Source organism: Solanum lycopersicum, chromosome 7 (assembly GCF_036512215.1).
Source record: "Solanum lycopersicum chromosome 7, SLM_r2.1".
NCBI lineage: Eukaryota > Viridiplantae > Streptophyta > Magnoliopsida > Solanales > Solanaceae > Solanum > Solanum lycopersicum.
The window spans coordinates 70,369,713-70,388,254 of record NC_090806.1 but is presented as its reverse complement, the minus strand read 5'-3'; the positions used below and the strand labels follow the sequence as shown (position 1 = coordinate 70,388,254).

At 28.4% G+C, this 18,542-nt stretch overlaps 3 protein-coding genes across 3 annotated transcripts; 2 read left to right on the top strand and 1 right to left on the bottom strand.

Moving 5' to 3' along the window:
- The first annotated feature begins 2,707 nt into the window (after positions 1–2,707).
- LOC101256897 (zinc finger protein HD1) lies at positions 2,708–4,246 on the top strand. Its single transcript, XM_010325908.4, has 4 exons — positions 2,708–3,201; positions 3,496–3,636; positions 3,720–3,863; positions 4,034–4,246. Exons 1-4 carry the CDS (start codon positions 2,791–2,793, stop codon positions 4,136–4,138), a joined length of 801 nt encoding a protein of 266 aa, XP_010324210.1. The 5' UTR covers positions 2,708–2,790; the 3' UTR covers positions 4,139–4,246.
- A 2,884-nt stretch (positions 4,247–7,130) lies between these two features.
- On the top strand, positions 7,131–12,354 carry LOC138337268 (uncharacterized). Its single transcript, XM_069287176.1, has 9 exons — positions 7,131–7,657; positions 8,303–9,099; positions 9,168–9,335; positions 9,418–9,450; positions 9,535–9,645; positions 10,239–10,329; positions 10,409–10,760; positions 10,842–11,862; positions 11,951–12,354. The coding sequence occupies exons 3-8, from the start codon at positions 9,213–9,215 to the stop codon at positions 11,002–11,004; spliced, it is 873 nt and encodes a 290-aa protein (XP_069143277.1). The 5' UTR covers positions 7,131–7,657; positions 8,303–9,099; positions 9,168–9,212; the 3' UTR covers positions 11,005–11,862; positions 11,951–12,354.
- A 663-nt stretch (positions 12,355–13,017) lies between these two features.
- Positions 13,018–15,191, bottom strand: LOC101257193 (uncharacterized). Its single transcript, XM_010326126.3, has 6 exons — positions 15,007–15,191; positions 14,666–14,730; positions 14,239–14,448; positions 13,523–14,133; positions 13,372–13,448; positions 13,018–13,315 (listed from the first exon to the last, which is right to left on the bottom strand). The coding sequence occupies exons 1-6, from the start codon at positions 15,189–15,191 to the stop codon at positions 13,018–13,020; spliced, it is 1,446 nt and encodes a 481-aa protein (XP_010324428.3).
- Between the last annotated feature and the right edge of the window lie 3,351 nt (positions 15,192–18,542).

Below are 18,542 nucleotides of genomic sequence, written 5' to 3'. Positions count from 1 at the left end.
TTGCAGGATCTCTGTTCATATCTTAACTTCTATCGTTGATTGATACTTATCAGTATTTTCTCCTCACTATACATAGTAAACACAAACTATTTGAAGTTAAAAATAATTCAATGCCAAGCTCAAAAGCAAGTAAGATGAAAAAATTAACATAGTTTGCATGTGGGCTGCAAAAGCAATTGATCCTACTTTTCAACAAGAGGATAATCATGCCCTGATAATAGCATGCAAAGAATTGGAACATGTAGATTCTCAATATATATTTGTTGAACAAGAATACTGCTGTATGATTTTTGTTGATCGCTTTACCAAAAGAAAGGTGGTATCTTTTCTATGATCGATGTGAAATCAATGGATAACCCAATAGCTGCAGCGATCTTATAAAGACTAGAAGCTTTTTCCTTTTTCTTGTTCAAAGAATAAAAACATATCAATAAGGAAGTGATAGGATGCATTAATTTGACCCCATTAAGGTCTGAATTCTATAATGGAGATGAAGCTTTACATTGGGAAATAAAAGGAACGTGTAAAATCTGAGAGTAAAGAACTCATTTTCTTTGATCTGAGATCATATGCTTAATTCTAGGATTAGAACTGAGGAGGAACAAAAACTAGTCAAATCAAATTCTTTAAGCTATGATTGATTACATGATTAATGAATTTACTGATAGAACATATATATGGCTAGGCAATTTGGAGCATAAAAACTGGTACAATTTTTCAACTTGTTCTTTCTTCCTAGTCTCTTTTTTCTTGTATAGTTAGTCCTTAAATCGTAGCACCTGATACTTTCCCTTTAACTGCATGCTTTTTGCGGAAAATAGGCTGGTAAAGAGAGAAAACATAATTTCCTCTCTTGTGTTTTTATATTTTGTTTTTCTCTTTTGGTATTGGGAACAGATTCTTTATATCCATTTTGATTCCTTTCTAAGATTACATACACATGTTATTGTTTCCCCCCTTTAACTATTTGCCTACATTATATTGTTTTCATTTTACACTATGATTAAGATCTAAATAGCACATACAGATGAGTACATATCTTATGATTTTGTTTTCACTAGATTCAAATGATTATGGTGTATAATAAAGTAAATTCATGTAAACATTTTTGACATATCACTTGTTCGCCTAAATTGTTGCCTCATTTCACTCACCAGGATCAACAACCACATTGCTGTCAATCAGCCATATTTATATTTCAATATGGTATTTAGATTTAGACATATGTTTTTTAATATTAGGATTTGTATTAAAATTCATTATCCGAGTAGAAAATAAAATGATAGTGTAGACCAAAATGAAAAGAGAGGAGACATATATATATATATATATATAAAAGAAGTTTGATGCAGCATGATAGGAGGTATATATTGTACGTTGATAAATCTTGATCTAGACCCATGTGTTAGATTCTAAGTCTATAGAGTAGGCACAAAATTATTAGTGCTAAACCTTTCAACAGCATCAGAATAGTAACAACATGACCCCCTCCCCTCTCTTTTTCCTATTTCACCTTTCTCTCTTCTTTTTTTTCACTACGATTCCTTTCCAATATCATCATATGTATGTATCACTAATAACACATTTGCACTAAGATTTGAAATTTATAAATTTCTATAACTTAATTTATGATGATAATTGAATTTACACTTGGGTATTTTAATTGTTAAAAAATGTTATTGAGTCGGCCATGCATTTTCCCTTTATCAATTAACAAATTGATATACCTTAATGAAAGTTTTGCTTATAGTAACACAAAAGCTTAAAGGAGACACTTCAAATTGAAACTATACCTTCTAATGCTTCAAACAGGAAGATAACTGTACTGTTGGTGAATAAATAGTAGCGTAAAATTGGAAATAGATTAAAAAAAAAATTGGTAGAGATATGATCACGAGCTACAAGAATATTTATCTTTTTTTTCCCCATTGGTAAAAGGTTATATATATCCCCTCACTATTTGTTTTTGTAGTAATATTGCAATATATGTATTCCTATCAATGTCACTAGTAATTAAGATGTATTTGTGGATAATATTACATGGAACACGTTACACCATATATATAAACGAATCATGGACGTGAATACGTTTAAATTAGGAGCCGTATTAGAAGGTAATAGAAGTTATATTTATGCACACCTTTTTATTTCATTCAAAAGTTTAAGACATTGATAGGAATACATATATTGCAATTTAAACGTATCATTCATATAATTATGTTTCCATAAACTCGCTCCGTTTATTTACCAGAGAACACACTTTGAAAATGTGCACGTATGATTTATATGAAGCCAAACACATGGATATATTTTTCTGGTGAGTTGATCATCTCATCTAAAATTTTAAACTACTAAAAATAACACACTTTTATTTACTTAATTATATTTTCAAAGTATATTGATCTTTTATGTGTTTCCTCTAGCAAAGACTAATTATGATCATTCTTTTTTTTACTTAGAAGCTTGACCGAAACAATTCACAAATCATAAACCAAAAATGGAAAAGTTTGGCTAACATAATTCATAGAACTCACACATATTACTCAGATATGTTAAGCTCAGACGTGGTTTAATATTAGTCAGTAATTAAAAAAATCGATAAAGAAAAACTGAAAATTAGACAAAAAGTAAGAGACAATAGAAACATAGAGAATAGAGCTGGAGCAAGTTGCCAAAAAGCTTTACTATAGCTATAAATAGTTAAGAGCACAAAATCCATATCGACCACCGAAGCCAAAAATTGACTCATCCTATTAAAAAAACACCAAATTTCAATTTTTTTAAAAAAAAATGGCTTTCACTCCTCATGATCATGACTACTATACTACTCAAGGTCTTTTTTCCAATGAATTCATCAATTCTTCTCTTGTTACTACTAATCCTCTCCCACAAATATGCAATTCCCAAATAAGCCCTTATGAACATGAACAAGTAGTGATGAATATAAATTCATTAGATCATTATGTGCCACCCTCCATTTCAATGATGCCATGGTTCCCTGAGAGGCTAGGGGTTTCCGATATGACGGTGCCGGTACTACCACCTGCATCGTCTACTACTTATGCAGTCGAAAACAACAACAATAATAAAGGATGCATCGGCCAACACCACGAGGGGTGTGAATCTTGGGATGAAACTACTGATCATTCTTTTGAATCCAACTTCTGGTCCTCTTGTCCTCTCGCGACCTCCAATAATTGGGTAACTTTGTTTTGCTGAAGTTATTAGAAAAAAAATATACATCTTTTTATTACTAACTTATGTTTTCAGCATGATCTTCCATGAAACATTAGAAAGAACATATTTTATTTACTTATTAACTAATATATATAAATAGTCAACATATTAATTTTGTCATAAACTATCTATGCTAGTGTAACATTTTGTGCATGAAAAGTTGAGAGAGAGAAAAAACACGTCAGTAATGGATTGGGGAGTAGTATTTTTTAGGCTCAACATATATATTATAATAACATGTATTAATGTTATTGACAGGGTTCTCAGAGAGAAACAAGTCCAAAAATCAAAGGAACGCCATCAATGAAGATTGGGAGGTACTCAGAAGAGGAGAGAAAGGACAGAATTCTTCGATACCTCAAGAAAAGAAATCAAAGGAATTTCAACAAAACTATAAAGGTATGTATATATATACATTTTTAATTGTTTTATATATATATATATAATATGATGACGACGAATTAATGTGTGCGTAAGTACAGTATGCTTGTCGCAAAACCCTAGCAGACAAACGTGTTCGAGTTCGTGGAAGATTTGCTAAGAATAATGAAGATCATCAACTCCTCATCAACGGAAATATTGTTAATTATCACCAACACAAAGATGTTTGCTATGATCAAATCCAGGTTATGATAAATTCATTGATCCTATTAACTATATATATATATATATATATATATATATATATATATATATATATATATATATATATATATATATATATATATATATATATATATATATAATTAATAATCTCTCTAAACCCTTTTCTTACACTAAATTCTGTAATTTGCAGATGAAACATGGTGATCATTATAATGAGGATAACTGGTTAGAAGAGGCAATCACAAATTTTATGTATATACCTTGTAGCTCCTATGAGGGAAATTTCATAAGCTGATTTTGTCACCCATATATTACTTAAGTCTCTCTCTAATTATGTACTCCCATCCATCATTTATGAATGAATGCTTGAGGTCTTCCTCCTCAAAAACAATGATTGCATAAACAATATATTGACACATTGAAATAGGTTAATATAAATTTATCACAAATGCTACATCACACTTTTCCTTATGTATTGTCTAGTTATACTGAACTTTCCTTTTTATGATCTATATTAACACGAACTATCAAAATGAATTTATATATGAACATGGCTCATAAGAGATTTAAAAAAAAAAAAGGAGTATATATAATTAGCTAATAAGAAGGTCGTCCAAGTATGTAAGCAGAAAATAGATGTGGACACTCCGTAGTTATTACTAAAAGGTTTAATTTATAGGAATATATAATTAAACAAGAGTTGTTATTAGGTTAGGTATAGGTAATGAATTAGTAATACGTTAGATGTGATCCAAATAGTTAATAGTAGATTAAAAGGAGATAACAAAAAAAGGGGTTTGATTACCTTAAAGAATCAAAACAACAACTTTATTTTCAACGTTAGCATCGAATTCTATATCCAGCGATTATTTGGAGTTACTTTAGTAAGGTACCGTTAGTAGCATCTTTTGGTACGTACTTATTATAACTAGAATGAACATCATCATTATAACGTTGAATGTATTAAAAAGGTAAGAATTTAGATTATTTTTATTCCACTAGCTAGCTTTCTTTCTTTCCTAGCTAGCTTCGATAATATAATAGGGGAATAATTCTTAATTATTTCTTTCAACCTATTTATATTATACTAAATCTTAGGGCTGCTCGGTGTTTTCTTCTTTATTCCTCTGCATGCAATACATTACGAACCATTTCAATTTCAAGTGACAAACAACAACTTCCCAATTTTTAAACTACTCAAGGATGGTTATTTATTACACAGTACAAGTGTACGTACAGTCATGATTGATCAGTCTTGTTTATGTCAAAAATGAGAATTAATGAATCAATCCAAAAGAATTTATTCTTTGATTGATCGATCGATCTCTTGATTTTATATTTAAAAATGATATACAGGACGACAAAAAATAAAAATATATATAGGCAGACCTAGCTAGGCCAAGAAGATGGGGATCACAAGTATGCCTTCTTCCAATCGTAAGAATGCACTTATGAAGTGACCCAAGTATGCCCCATTATCAATGAACTGTCCCAATCACCACCTTCCAAGTCTTCAAACCCCACTCACTAATCATAAGTCCTTATTAATAAATGATAAAAATTATAAAGACAAAATTTTAATAATTTTATCATAATTATTTTATCTTTGATCCTCTTCCTTGTGTTGTCAATATTAATCTTTTATTTTGACTACCTTTTTAGTGAATTTTGATTTATCATTCATGATTACAAAAGTAACCAAATGGTGTCCTTTGAAGTAAGGGAAGGTTATATATATATTTAGTAACAAGCTAAGTTTGTTGGTGGGATCAAATCAAATAATAAATAGTTATAACATGATATATGCTAGCTAATAACTGTGGATGAAAATGGGCAATCAACATCATATATTTGAGAAAGAGATGGATATATTACCCCCTAAGATTTGTCGGTGATATAATTATATATATTATTAATTGTGACCAACACACATATATTATATACAAGCTAAGGTTGCCAATAAGTTGACCCTCTCTTTCTTCATATATAATTATATATAATATTCCAAATTGGGAAGGTGGGGACTCTTCTTCAAAAGCTACTTATAAATTAGCTTCTTCATCATCATAACTTTGACTATTCTATGTATACTACTTCATTTCAGATAGATATGTGGTCACAAATTAGTTTTAATATTGAACATTAATCATATTCAATTAATTAACTTCATATAACATTTAACCTTTAATTAGCTAATTAAATGACCCAAAAATGGCATCCATTATGACATTTAAAACAAGTTTTTGCTATTTCAGGCTGCTTTTATTTTATTTTTCCTATATTTATTTAATGAAAATTTATAAGTCAAAATACCAGCCTAATTTCACAAGGTAACTTTTGCTCCGTCCCACAAAATTAGTTGTGTAGTATTTAATTCACAAACTAGAGAACTTAAGACATAATTTTGTAGGTTTTTCTATCAACATAAAACTAAGTTATGCCTTGTAACCTGTAACCGTAAGATATAACTTGTGAGTTATGAACTCTTAAAACATAATGTTCTTAAATTGAACTTAATCAATATAAATTTAATAAAAACTAAATTACCTCTGGCAAGACATAATTTGTTGGTTATATATATTACATCACATCCAGAGGTTTCTGGAACAGGTAGTGGGTACCGGCTCGCCGAAGACTCATTCTTTCCTCGGGGATGACTTCTTGCTGACCTAAGCTCAAAGAGGTGAGAACTCTCAATCGAATGTGATCATAATTTGTGCATTATATATAAAATTTATGTTTTCAACATCATAAATTTTGTGAAAATTAAGTGATACGGTAACTTGTTTTGCCTTATAAAACATCACATGAGTTATATCATGATACTTTTACTTTGCTATTATTTTTTTAAAAAATCAAAAATATCATGATCGAATTTTTTGTATAAAAATAACACTACACACACATTTAAGATGTTAAATATCAAGTTATAAACAAACTTTTCAATATTACACTACTTATAGCATATTATTATCAAGTTATAGCATATTAAGAAATATTATACTATTATCATTAATTTTTTAAAATAATAATTAACTTATTTTAATAATTCAATTACCATATTTAAACCAATGTAGTTAATTACACTTATTATTTTAAGTTACCTTTTTTAAACAAAACTCTTAATTAGAGTTATTTAAATTAAATATTATTTAGTTACCTTTTTTAAGATAACTACAAAATTATAGGGTTTTTATCAAAATTTAAAAAATTACAGTTTTAAAACTGTAAAACAATATCTAAAAAAAAAAAAGTATATTACCCAAAATTTTTGTTCTTCCCCATTTATTTTCAAAATCATTACAAACGCACGCCTCTCGAAACCTTTCAACATTTTCACACGCTTTCACCATCTTAGCACGCCTAATTCCTCTCTCAAAATTCCATCTCTCTTAACACTATTCTTCAAGAATTCTCAAATAGTTACATTCAAATCTTAATTTTTAGCATTCAAATCTTTAAATCTTGCTATAAACAAACCCTACAATGTCTAAAAGAAGCAAAGAAACACCAAGAAAAAGTAGAAGATTGAATGAAGAAGCAAGTTCAGACGATTTTCATGCTACATCCTTCAAAATTTTATCACAAACACAAAATCCAAAGGAAAATGAGAAGAAGAGAAAAGGGAAAGAAAAAGAAAAGAGAAGATGAATCTGAGAAAACGACTAAAGAAAGAGGAAAGAAAAGGAAAGGAAAAGAAATCAAGGAATCATCAGATTCTGAATCTGATTTTGTGGAAGAGTTGATAAAATCAAAATCCAAAAAAACAAGAGCAGAAGAAGAAGAAACTGATAAACCCAAAAAAAGTTCAAAGGTTAGTAAAAGTTAATTTTTTAATATTTTTTTATATTCTGTTATTTTTTTTTCTTTTATTTGGCTATAAAATAGTTAAAATACAATTTTTGTGTAAAATAAATAATGTATGAATTGTGTATGATTCCCTATATGAAATTTCTGTTTAAATAAATAATGTTTTTTTTATGTATGATTCACCGTATGAAATTGTGTATGATAACTGTATAAATTGTGTATGATTCAATATATGAATTTTGTATGATTCATTGTATATATAAGATATGTATGAATTTTTTTTATCAAGTTTTTGGGTACTGTTTTTCAAGTTTTTGGGTACTGTTTTTCACTGTATGAATTTTGTATGATTCACTATATGAATTTTGTATGATTCACTGTATGAATTGTGTATGACTCACTGTATGAATTTTGTATGATTCACTGTATGAATATTGTATGATTCACTGTATGATTCACTGTATATATAAAATGAGTATGAATTTTTTTTTTTGCAAGTTTTTGGGTACTGTTTACTAGTAATATTCATAATTATTTTATATTTTATATTTTGATTATGTTTTGTATACTATGTAAATGAATTAGTTTTGTATTACATGTGTATGAATATGTGTATGATTAATGTATTTAATTTTTACAATTTTGTTAGGAGAAGAAGACACACACACATCTGTCTTCATGTATTAACATGAACGTGTTTGCGGATTTGTTGACCTTTTTAGGTCAAGATAAGTTTCAACAATTCCTAGATGAAATCCCTTTTGGATTTTTTTATAATTTACATCACATTAAAATTCAATGTCAATTGTTGAGGCACTTATTTATAATGGAGAATGAAAATGTTAGGGATGACAGTTTGTCATTAAAGTAAATGGTAAAGAGTTAAATTTTGGTCTAAAAGAGTTTGTTGCTATAACTGGTTTGAAATGTGGACCTGTTTCTGATTTTGTTTCAGATCCACATGTTCAAAACAGACTCATTGCTGAAAATTTTGGAGATTTTAATAAAGTATCCAAGTCTGATTTTTACTACAAGTTTAAATTGCAAAATTTTTGGGAAGAAGATGATAAACTAAAAATCGGGATCCTGTACTTTATCTCTTCATTTCTGACTGCATCAGACCCTTCAAAGACAACAGTTCCAAAATTGTATTTTGATTTGGTAGAGTCTGGACAGTATGCCACTTTCCCTTGGGCAAATGAGTGTTTTAATTTAACACTCAAAGCTTGCAATAAAAAATTCAAAAAAAATTCATCGTCATTCAAATTCAGTCAGTTCCACATAGCACTGCAAATATGGTTTTATGAGTGTTGTCATCCATTTGACAACACCATTGCTATACGAGTTTCAAATCGCACACCGAGAATACTGAACTGGAAGACACCGAATGACGTCATTTTTTTTGACGATTTGAAGAAAACAATTTTCAGAACTCATGGGAATCAGGTATTTTTCTTATAATGTTATTACATTCAATATAATTCATTATACATTATACATTTTTTTTTATGCAGCATAAATTCAGAAATATTGTCTTATCGGAAGAACAGTTAAATCTAATGGACGAGACCATTATTAATCAGTCCAGCAGCCACCAGGATTCAGAAAATCCAAGATCATCGGAAAATCGTGCTGTTGACAGTGATCATAAAGTTCAAGAATTGAAAGCTGATATTGCAGAGGTACAAGTAAAATATTGAAATAAACATAATTTTTTTTGAAATTACAGTACACATATCAAATACTTATTTTTTTAATTAACAGGTTAAGGCAGAGTTAAAAGAACTCAAAATCACTGTAAGTTCCAACATATTTTTATATAATTAATATAATGACTTTATAAACTATTAATGTATAAATTTTTTTATGTTCACCGATAAGGTTCACAAGCACATGGCTGATATAAAGATGTATGTTGATAACTCCACCAAAATGATAATTGATGAGATTCGATTGTCAAGAGGAGAACAAATACCTGAAGAACAACCAGAGGTATATATATCTATGTATACTTTATGTATGAATTTTGTTTGAAAAAATTATAAATTATGTTATTTTTATTTTCTGTTTTTTGGGTATAAAATATTTAATATATAAATTTTGTGTAATTAAATATTGTATGAATTGTGTTTGATTCACTGTATGAAATTACAGATTTCTTCATATTACAATATCAATTGCTGAAACATGTATTTTTTATGTATGTTTCACTGTATGAAGTGTGTATGATTAACTGTATGAAATGTGTATGATCCAATGTATGAATTGTGTATTAATTAGTATACTATCATATCACTGTATATATAAAATATGTATCCATTGTGTATAAATTTTGTTGTATCAAGTTTTCTGATACTGGTGATTAGTAATATCCATAATTAGTTATACTTTATGTTTTGATTTGTATATTGTGTATGAAAGATTGTTGTAAGGTTGTTTGAAATGTGTTTGATTATATTGTATCATGTTTTGTATACTATCTGTATGTATTATGTATTTCTCAATATTATGTTGTAAGTTTATTAGAATTGTGTATGATTCACTGTATTAGTTGTGTATTATATGTGTATGAATACATGTTTCAGGAAAATGTCAACCATCATGCTGCACAATATGATCCGACAGATATGCCTACAGAGACAATTCCACAACAAGTCCAAAGTTCAAACACAGCTGGTACGATATATTCATTTTTATCACATAAATTCAAATTTTAGAATTTTTTTTTATTTAACATTTTTTCATGTATATGCAGCTCAAAAATCAACGGATGATTGTTTAAATGTTGATGCATCTACAGCGTCAAAATCAAAACCACCAACATTGGACGATTATCCTGATTTTACCATGACACAAATAATTGCCCTGGATCCGATTCTTAATGCCACAACGACTCCAAATCTGCGAACAAGAAACAAGAATGTGGGTAAATACGACTCTTCTCCTTATATCAGAATGTCGGAAGGAGAAAGCAGTTCAAATAGAGTACCTACATTCTTTCAAATCAAACATCCATTCCAAAATCACAATGGGTTTGATGTACCAGACGAAATGATTGAGGAGTTCAATAAATGGATTTTCAAAGATGTGTCGAGCAGACGTGGCAGGTAATTTGTACGATGATAAAAAATGTTTTAATTAATTTCTAAACTACTAAATTAATATAACACTTTTTTAAACATATACAGAAAAGCAGCTTATTCCAAGATTAAAAACTCATTTCATCCTCAAATGGACTTTGGCGTAGTCAAAATCAGAGAGAAAGATTTTTTTCACATAATGAGTCAACCGGGCAGACCTTGGGAGGACGGGGTAAGACCTTTTTTTTCAACTAAATATTATGTTTTTTGAGTTGCAGTGATATATGTATGTTTTCTGTATGTATATTTTATGTATGAAATATGTGTGAGCAGTCAATGAATTAGATATGTATTTTTTTTTAAAAAAAAATAGCATATTAATACAATTGCAGTGATATATGTACTATTGCAGTGATATATGTATGTTTTCTGTATGTATATTTTCCGTATGAAATATGTGATATATGTATGGTTTTTGTATGTATGTTTTCTGTATGAAATATGTGTTATATATGTGATGTTTTCTGTATGTCTATTTTCTGTATGAAACATGTGTGAACAGTGAATGATCACATATGTATTTTTTTTTGTTAAAACAACATATTAATACAATAATGTATTATCTCCGAAAGAAGGCAAAATACTCCCAAAATGTCACTACTTACAGTACTGTTGATTGTTGGTTTATGGCATGGGTTGATAACATTGAGAAACAGTGGAGACAATCACAATGTGACATGAGATGCATATCACCGGACCATGATGTTGGACAATGCATTAGAGGATATAAGCTACTTGCTAACATTCCGTGAGATAGGGTTGATGAAGTAATCATCCCAGTCAACATCAATGACAAATTCCATTGGTTTCTTGTTGTATTCCGAATCAAAAATAGATGTCTATATGTATATGATTCGATGATGGGAGGATCTGTTCATTCAAGGAAAGTCAAAGAAGCCGTTGATAAGTTTGCAACCATGATTCCTTTATTTCTGACGAGCACAGGGTTTTATGGCAAAAGACTTGATTTGTATGCGAATAATCTCCCTGATTATCAACAGAAATCTCACTCTGAACCTCTAAGTATCAAGAATGTTACACATGTTCCTCAACAAGAAGAAAGTTCAAAGTATGTATATTTCTTACATTATTTTTTATTCATTTTAAATTGAAATTGCTAATATTCATTACAAAAAAAAATTTCAATTTGTTTACAGTGATTGTGGTTTATACACATCTCTATTTGCTGAATACATGAGCAATGGTGTTTTTGATATGTCACATATTGATATTGATTCAACATATCATCGTCAAAGATATGCAACATTACTTTGGCATTATGGAAAATCAAAGAATGATGAAGGCGCAATCAGTGAAAGTGAAGTTACAGGAACAGTTGCTAGCAAGAAGGGTGAACCTCGAACTCATAAAGAACAAGTTATGGACACCACCAATTATCCTACTCCAAAATTCCGTATCAGGAAGTAGAAATCTTCATGGCACATAGATAATTTATTTGAAAGACTTTTTTTTTTAATTTATGAACAATTTATGTATTTTCAGTTTTTTTATTATGAATACTTTGATGGTTTTATATAAATTATTACTGGTTATTATTAAATGTGTCTCAGTTTTAACATATATGAACACTGTATGAATCATGTACGAAAATAATATGAATTATGAATGTCATATTAAAATTTGATATATAGTACATAGTAATATTGAAATTTGTTTTGATTGAATACTATACACTTTCAAAATACAAACAGAAACTTATATTAATTATATTACTGGTATGAATACTGTATGAAAAATGTATGAATTATATCATACAATTATACATTATTAAATGCGTATCACCATCTTACATACATTATTCATACCACTAATATACATACAATTTGTTTCTGTTTTTTTTTAATTTTGACTACTCATGGTTTTATATAAATTATTACTGATTATTACTAAAGGTGTCTCACTTTAACATATATGAAACTGTATGAATCATGTATGAAAATTATATGAATTATGAATGTCATATTAAAATTTGATATATAGTACATAGAAATGATATATGAAAAATATATGAATTATGACAAATTATAAAATATATTTTTCAAAATACAAACACAAACAAATTGTATGTATATTAGTGGTATGAATAATGTATGAAAACTGTATGAATACTGTATGACATTTGTATAAATATTAATATTATTCAATAAAAAAACATATTTATAACAATGTAATGCCTCAATAACACAGATTTAACATTACGACATCATTGTTTTTGTACAGGATAATTTGAACAAGTCTTCCTATTGTGTCCAACCTGATGGCATCTACTGCATGTGCTTTTTGTCTTCTTGAACTTCACATCTGCGAATCCCTTCCACCGTTCTAGTTTGGGTCTTCCTGTTGCTCTTTTTGGACCAGGCGGCATCAATTTAGGATCTGAAATATAACTTGGTATATCCCATGTACTCTCGCACGGGATAGGCTCGACAGAAATGGCATAAGCATCTTTGAAATTCTTGAGGCTATAAAAAGCAGAACAGAAATCTGCTTCATGTAACTTCCTGTACCGGAGAACAGCAATTGCATGACCACATGGTATCTCATAATGGAACTACACATCCTTGTGTTCAAATTTACTATGTATTTCTTTGCTCCTTCAGCTACAGCATGCAGATCAACAGTTGAAGGTATCACCTGTGAAAAAAAAAATATTTTATATATGCTGAAGATTAGTATGAATTAAAAATACAAAACAGTGAAAAACATACCCTCATATTGCACGACAATGTAATACTTTTCTGTAGATAAACATCATATTTTTTTGTCAGATTAGATGTAGTCTTATCAGCCTCCTCATTATGCTTGTGAATCCACCTCTGAATTGTCACCCTCATAAACTCAAGAAGTGAAATCACCGGTAACCTCCGTGCTAATCTGTTAACATTATTCAATGACTCTGCGATGTTTGAAGTCATCGTCCATGTGCGCTTACAATTCGAGTAAGCTCTTGACCATTTGCTATAACCAATATCAAACAAGTATGGCCGTATTCGCGTATCTATCTGATCTATTCTTCCCATAATTGTCTCAAACTGTTGTTTTGTATAAGCTTTTGCCAATGAAAAGAACAACATCTTCAAATTTTCAGTATTTCTATTGAAATTCTTCAAAACATTGACTGATAAATGCCATATGCATGCATAATGTTCTGATTCAGGATATACATTTGTTGTCCCTTTCCATATGCTTTCATTTCTGTCTGACATAAAACACATATTTTGTCTAACTCCATATGCTTCTCTAAATTGCTCAAAGAACCATGTCCATGAAGCATCATTTTCAGAATCTACTATCGCATACGCCAACGGAAGTATATGACCTGCTCATTAATTTTTTTAAAAAATATCACACAAATAAAAAATATCATTCATATACTTTTTCATTATATTATATAATTAGAAAATTATATAGGCTAATATTTTACCTCCCGGATCCAATGTGCTTGCAGTTAACATTGTACCACCATATGAACATTTTAATGCAGCGCCATCAACAACCACAATTGGCCTACAATATTCCCAGCCCCTAATACATGCTTCTGAAGCAACAAATGCATATAAAAATGTATCATCTTCATTCCTTTTTATTTTCAAAACAGATCCTGGATATGTTTGCTCCAAAATGTAAAAATAACCTGAAAATAACAGTCCAATTCATACATAAAAAATACGTAGTTCATACATAAAAAATACACATAACTGTTACTGTATAAATTTATTTTGAAATTACCTGAAAATAACAGCTCAATTCATACTTAAAAAATACATATCTTATACATAAATAATACACGAAACTGTTAATACACAACAAAATAAACAAGTATTTATATTTATCATTATATTCGAAATTACCAGGTAATCTTGCATAAGATTCTGCTGGATCTCCTCGCACCAATTTTACTGCTTTTTCTTTAGCTCTCAATATAATTATCCATTATCAATACAGCTACAACGTCAGTTATCCCTTGACGTTTGGCATAAACTCTTTCTCTAACACAACATGTATGCTGAGCAATATACTTCCGTACTTTGAATAAACTAGATTTATTCAAACTAGATGCCCTCATCATCCAAGAACAACTCTTAGAAATACAATGCAGATGATAACTGTTACAGAATTTAATAAAATATACATTAAAATATATATACATTATAACAAAACAAAATAAATAAATAAATAAATTTAAACTTACTTAGATGCATTACAACGTGCAACCCGAAAGCTGAATTTCTCAACAAGTCCATCATGCCTCATAACCTCCTTAAGGGTTTCTTTATTATTATAAATCTGATTTTCAGCTACAAATAAATTAGAATGATCACATATTATATCATTATCTACTTCACTATTATCATTGACTACTTCGTCTAAATCCATTCCGATCAAACGGATAGAATTGTTGGTGTATAGATCTATGTTATTCTGTGATAATCTAACATCAGAATTTATTATATCATTAACTATAACTCTATGACATTCGTTATACTGCCCACAATCTTTCAAAGTGATGCATAAAGGATATTTTGTAAAAAAAATCCAAATTCACCCTCATTTGATCTAGATAAACCTTTACCCCAACATCATTATGAATTTTTATAAGTGGACACATTTCGCTAACTATATACTTTATCTCAACAGAATTTAGATTTTCTTCTATGTTTAGCTGAGTTACTATAGAATTTACTAAACCAGTATAAAGAGTAGAAGTATCGTATAAGATGCCCTCCACTTCAAAGTCGACGTATTTCTCTGTTTCACAACATTAAAATTACATTCAGTGCATCCCATAATAAAATTAAAAAATTATTCATACACAATTAACACAGATTTCATACACAATTTATACACTTCATACAAAAAATAATACTACACAATTTATACACTTCATACACAGATTTCATACACAATTTAATACTCAATTAATACACTGTTTATACACTTTTGTAATTTAATAAACAATTAATATATTGTTTATTACACACTTAATACCATTTTATACAAAATTAATACACAAATCATACAATGTTTACCACACATTTTATACAATTTGTACAAAAAATAATACACACTTTATATAGAATTTAATACACAATTACCACACTGTTTGTACACTATTATAATTTAATACACAATTAATACATTGTTTACTACAAAATTAATACACAAATCACACAAAATTATATACAAGACACGTATATATACAATAACAAAAATTTAAATCAAAACAAAATTACAACAATTTTTATACATACTGCATACTACACAACTAACTACTACATACAATCTAAAATACAATTTCATAGTCTTTTATCCAATTTAATATAAAAAATAATATACAGTTAATTCAATTTCATACTCAATTGATTTTCGTATATGTTGTTCATACTTTATATATATACATTAAAATACAAAATGTATACATTGTTAATACAATATGTATATTATTTTCTAATGTTTCAAAAACAAAAAATTTGCTAAATTTATCAAAAACTTTAAAATATTAAATTTTAACCAGTAATCACATTTACCATCACTATTCGTTTTAATTACACATGAAAATACATTTAACATTACGAAATTTTTATTAGTAGAAACACTAAATTAATGTTTCAAAAAAAATATATCAATTTCACATATGCAATATATAAACTAACCTGATGAAAACGACAGGAAAAATAAAACGACACATTACTAAAATATATAAAAAAACTAACCTGATGAATTCCATTTGCCACCATGTTTAATTAAAATTGAAACAAATTTCTCCATCAAATCAAATCTAAACTTTTTCAACCTTCAATTTTAATTGTTTTATGAATATAGTCAAATTTTTGGAAAAAAAAAATTAAAACACGTTTATGGAAAGAAAGATAACAGAATAGAATTTTTTTAGGATAAAAAATCAAAAAAAATTACCATTAAAAACGAATTTCGCTAATTAAGGTACATATGTTTAATTAATATATTTAAATTCTCTTAAAAAGTGCAAATTTGGTAATCAGTTAAAAAGTGTAACTACAGTCACGGTAGTTATCCAATTTTTAATAATAATTTTTAATTTTTTTTTCTTCCTGATTTAACTGAATAAATATTTAATATATTTTAATTTAAAGAAATGTTATAAGTTGATATATTATATGTTATTGAATGAAAATCAAAATCTTGTGCCATAACTTGATAATATGACTACATAATATGCTATATACCTAATTTACACATTTTTTGTCAGTTGAAGGACAAAAATTCGTGACCCGATATAAAAGTTAAAACGACTCATGGGCGGTATATCATTGCCAAATTTTGTTGTGTACACTTTTGGGCTTTAGAGCAACCCAAGTACGTAACAACAATCATGGCTATGTATCCCTAAGCAAAGTGTATTGATAAATTATTGTATAATTTATATAAATTTCGTACTATTATTAGTAAATTATATTAGTTTTTTAATTTTTTTTTCAAATTGCAAGATCCCTAAAAATTTATAGATTTCAGGCACAACATTTACATCATTGGATTTTCGGATACATTAACAGACGTCTAGATACAAAGGCGAGTTATGTATTCGAGAGGAGAATAACGTATCAAAGAGGGGATAAATATTCGGATACATATGGGAGAAATGTACTGAGAAGGGATAGAATCCAAAAAAACAGAAGAGAAATGTATTCAAGAGGGGAGGGATGTATCAGAAAGGAAAGATATGTGTTCGATAGGAATATGAATGTATCATCCGGAGGGAAGTGATGTATTCAAGGAAAATTTTTAAATTGTTTTAAATGGTAGGAAAATTTAAAAATTATAATAAAATACATTATATATTAAGGTAATTTTGTCATAATTATTTTTGAGTAGCTGTTTAAGTTTTACCCAATGGTCGCAAATTATTTAAAATTTAAATAACATTTGAAATAATAATATTCACTTATATATATATTCAGTTTCACAATCCATAAAATTTTGACTTAACAAATAGAGCATTGTATAAAACGAAATATATAATTATAAGTGTATATGACGATTATATACAATTTGAATTTGTATAAAGGGAGAAAGACAAAAGAGATTTGGGCAGGAAATGTACAGTTGAATCCAATTGTATAAAACGAGAAAGACAAGAGATATTTGGGCAGAGAAGTACTTTTATTGTATAATTATAAGTGTATAAGACGGAGATATATGTATTTGCATGTGTATATACAATTTTCTCTCGCTTTATACAATTAGAAATACAATTTATACAATTCTATTGTATAAAGTGAGAGGAGCGAGCGAGAGAGGAAGAATGACAAGCGAGAATATGAGGAGAGAGGAACTGACAAACAATTTACTATGAATCACAAATAAATCAAACGATAGCTATTATATTTATTTTGTATTATTAATTTGCTATTTTATCCCAATTTTTATCGAATAAAATACATTTTCTAAAACTTTTACCTTATCAATCAAATACTAGATCATAATCATTAACCACACGTAATACTCGGAACAAAATAGGGCTAATTTGTGAAAGGTAGAAGTTATAGCGCAATATTAAACAATTTGTAAATAGAGGTGGCAACGATTGCCATTTCCACGTGAAAAATGTCTTCAAATCTGACGACGTGCATCTCGCCGGTGTCATATTATAATGAATTCTTTTTGCCACCATAATATATCAACTAATTTAGTTTCTAAGAATATTCTAGTAGTAGTATAATATTTTTAATCGGCTAAGTAAGAGGACAT

Coding starts and splice junctions, on each gene's coding strand:
- LOC101256897 (XM_010325908.4), top strand. CDS start 2,791: ATGGCTTTCACTCCTCATGATCATGACTACTATACTACTCAAGGTCTT. Junction 3,637..3,719: donor ATTTCAACAAAACTATAAAG/GTATGTATATAT, acceptor GCGTAAGTACAG/TATGCTTGTCGCAAAACCCT. Junction 3,864..4,033: donor TTTGCTATGATCAAATCCAG/GTTATGATAAAT, acceptor TGTAATTTGCAG/ATGAAACATGGTGATCATTA.
- LOC138337268 (XM_069287176.1), top strand. CDS start 9,213: ATGGACGAGACCATTATTAATCAGTCCAGCAGCCACCAGGATTCAGAA. Junction 9,451..9,534: donor TAAAAGAACTCAAAATCACT/GTAAGTTCCAAC, acceptor TTCACCGATAAG/GTTCACAAGCACATGGCTGA. Junction 10,330..10,408: donor CCAAAGTTCAAACACAGCTG/GTACGATATATT, acceptor ATGTATATGCAG/CTCAAAAATCAACGGATGAT.
- LOC101257193 (XM_010326126.3), bottom strand. CDS start 15,191: ATGGATTTAGACGAAGTAGTCAATGATAATAGTGAAGTAGATAATGAT. Junction 14,449..14,665: donor ATCTTATGCAAGATTACCTG/GTAATTTCGAAT, acceptor TGTTATTTTCAG/GTTATTTTTACATTTTGGAG. Junction 14,134..14,238: donor AAGCACATTGGATCCGGGAG/GTAAAATATTAG, acceptor ATTAATGAGCAG/GTCATATACTTCCGTTGGCG.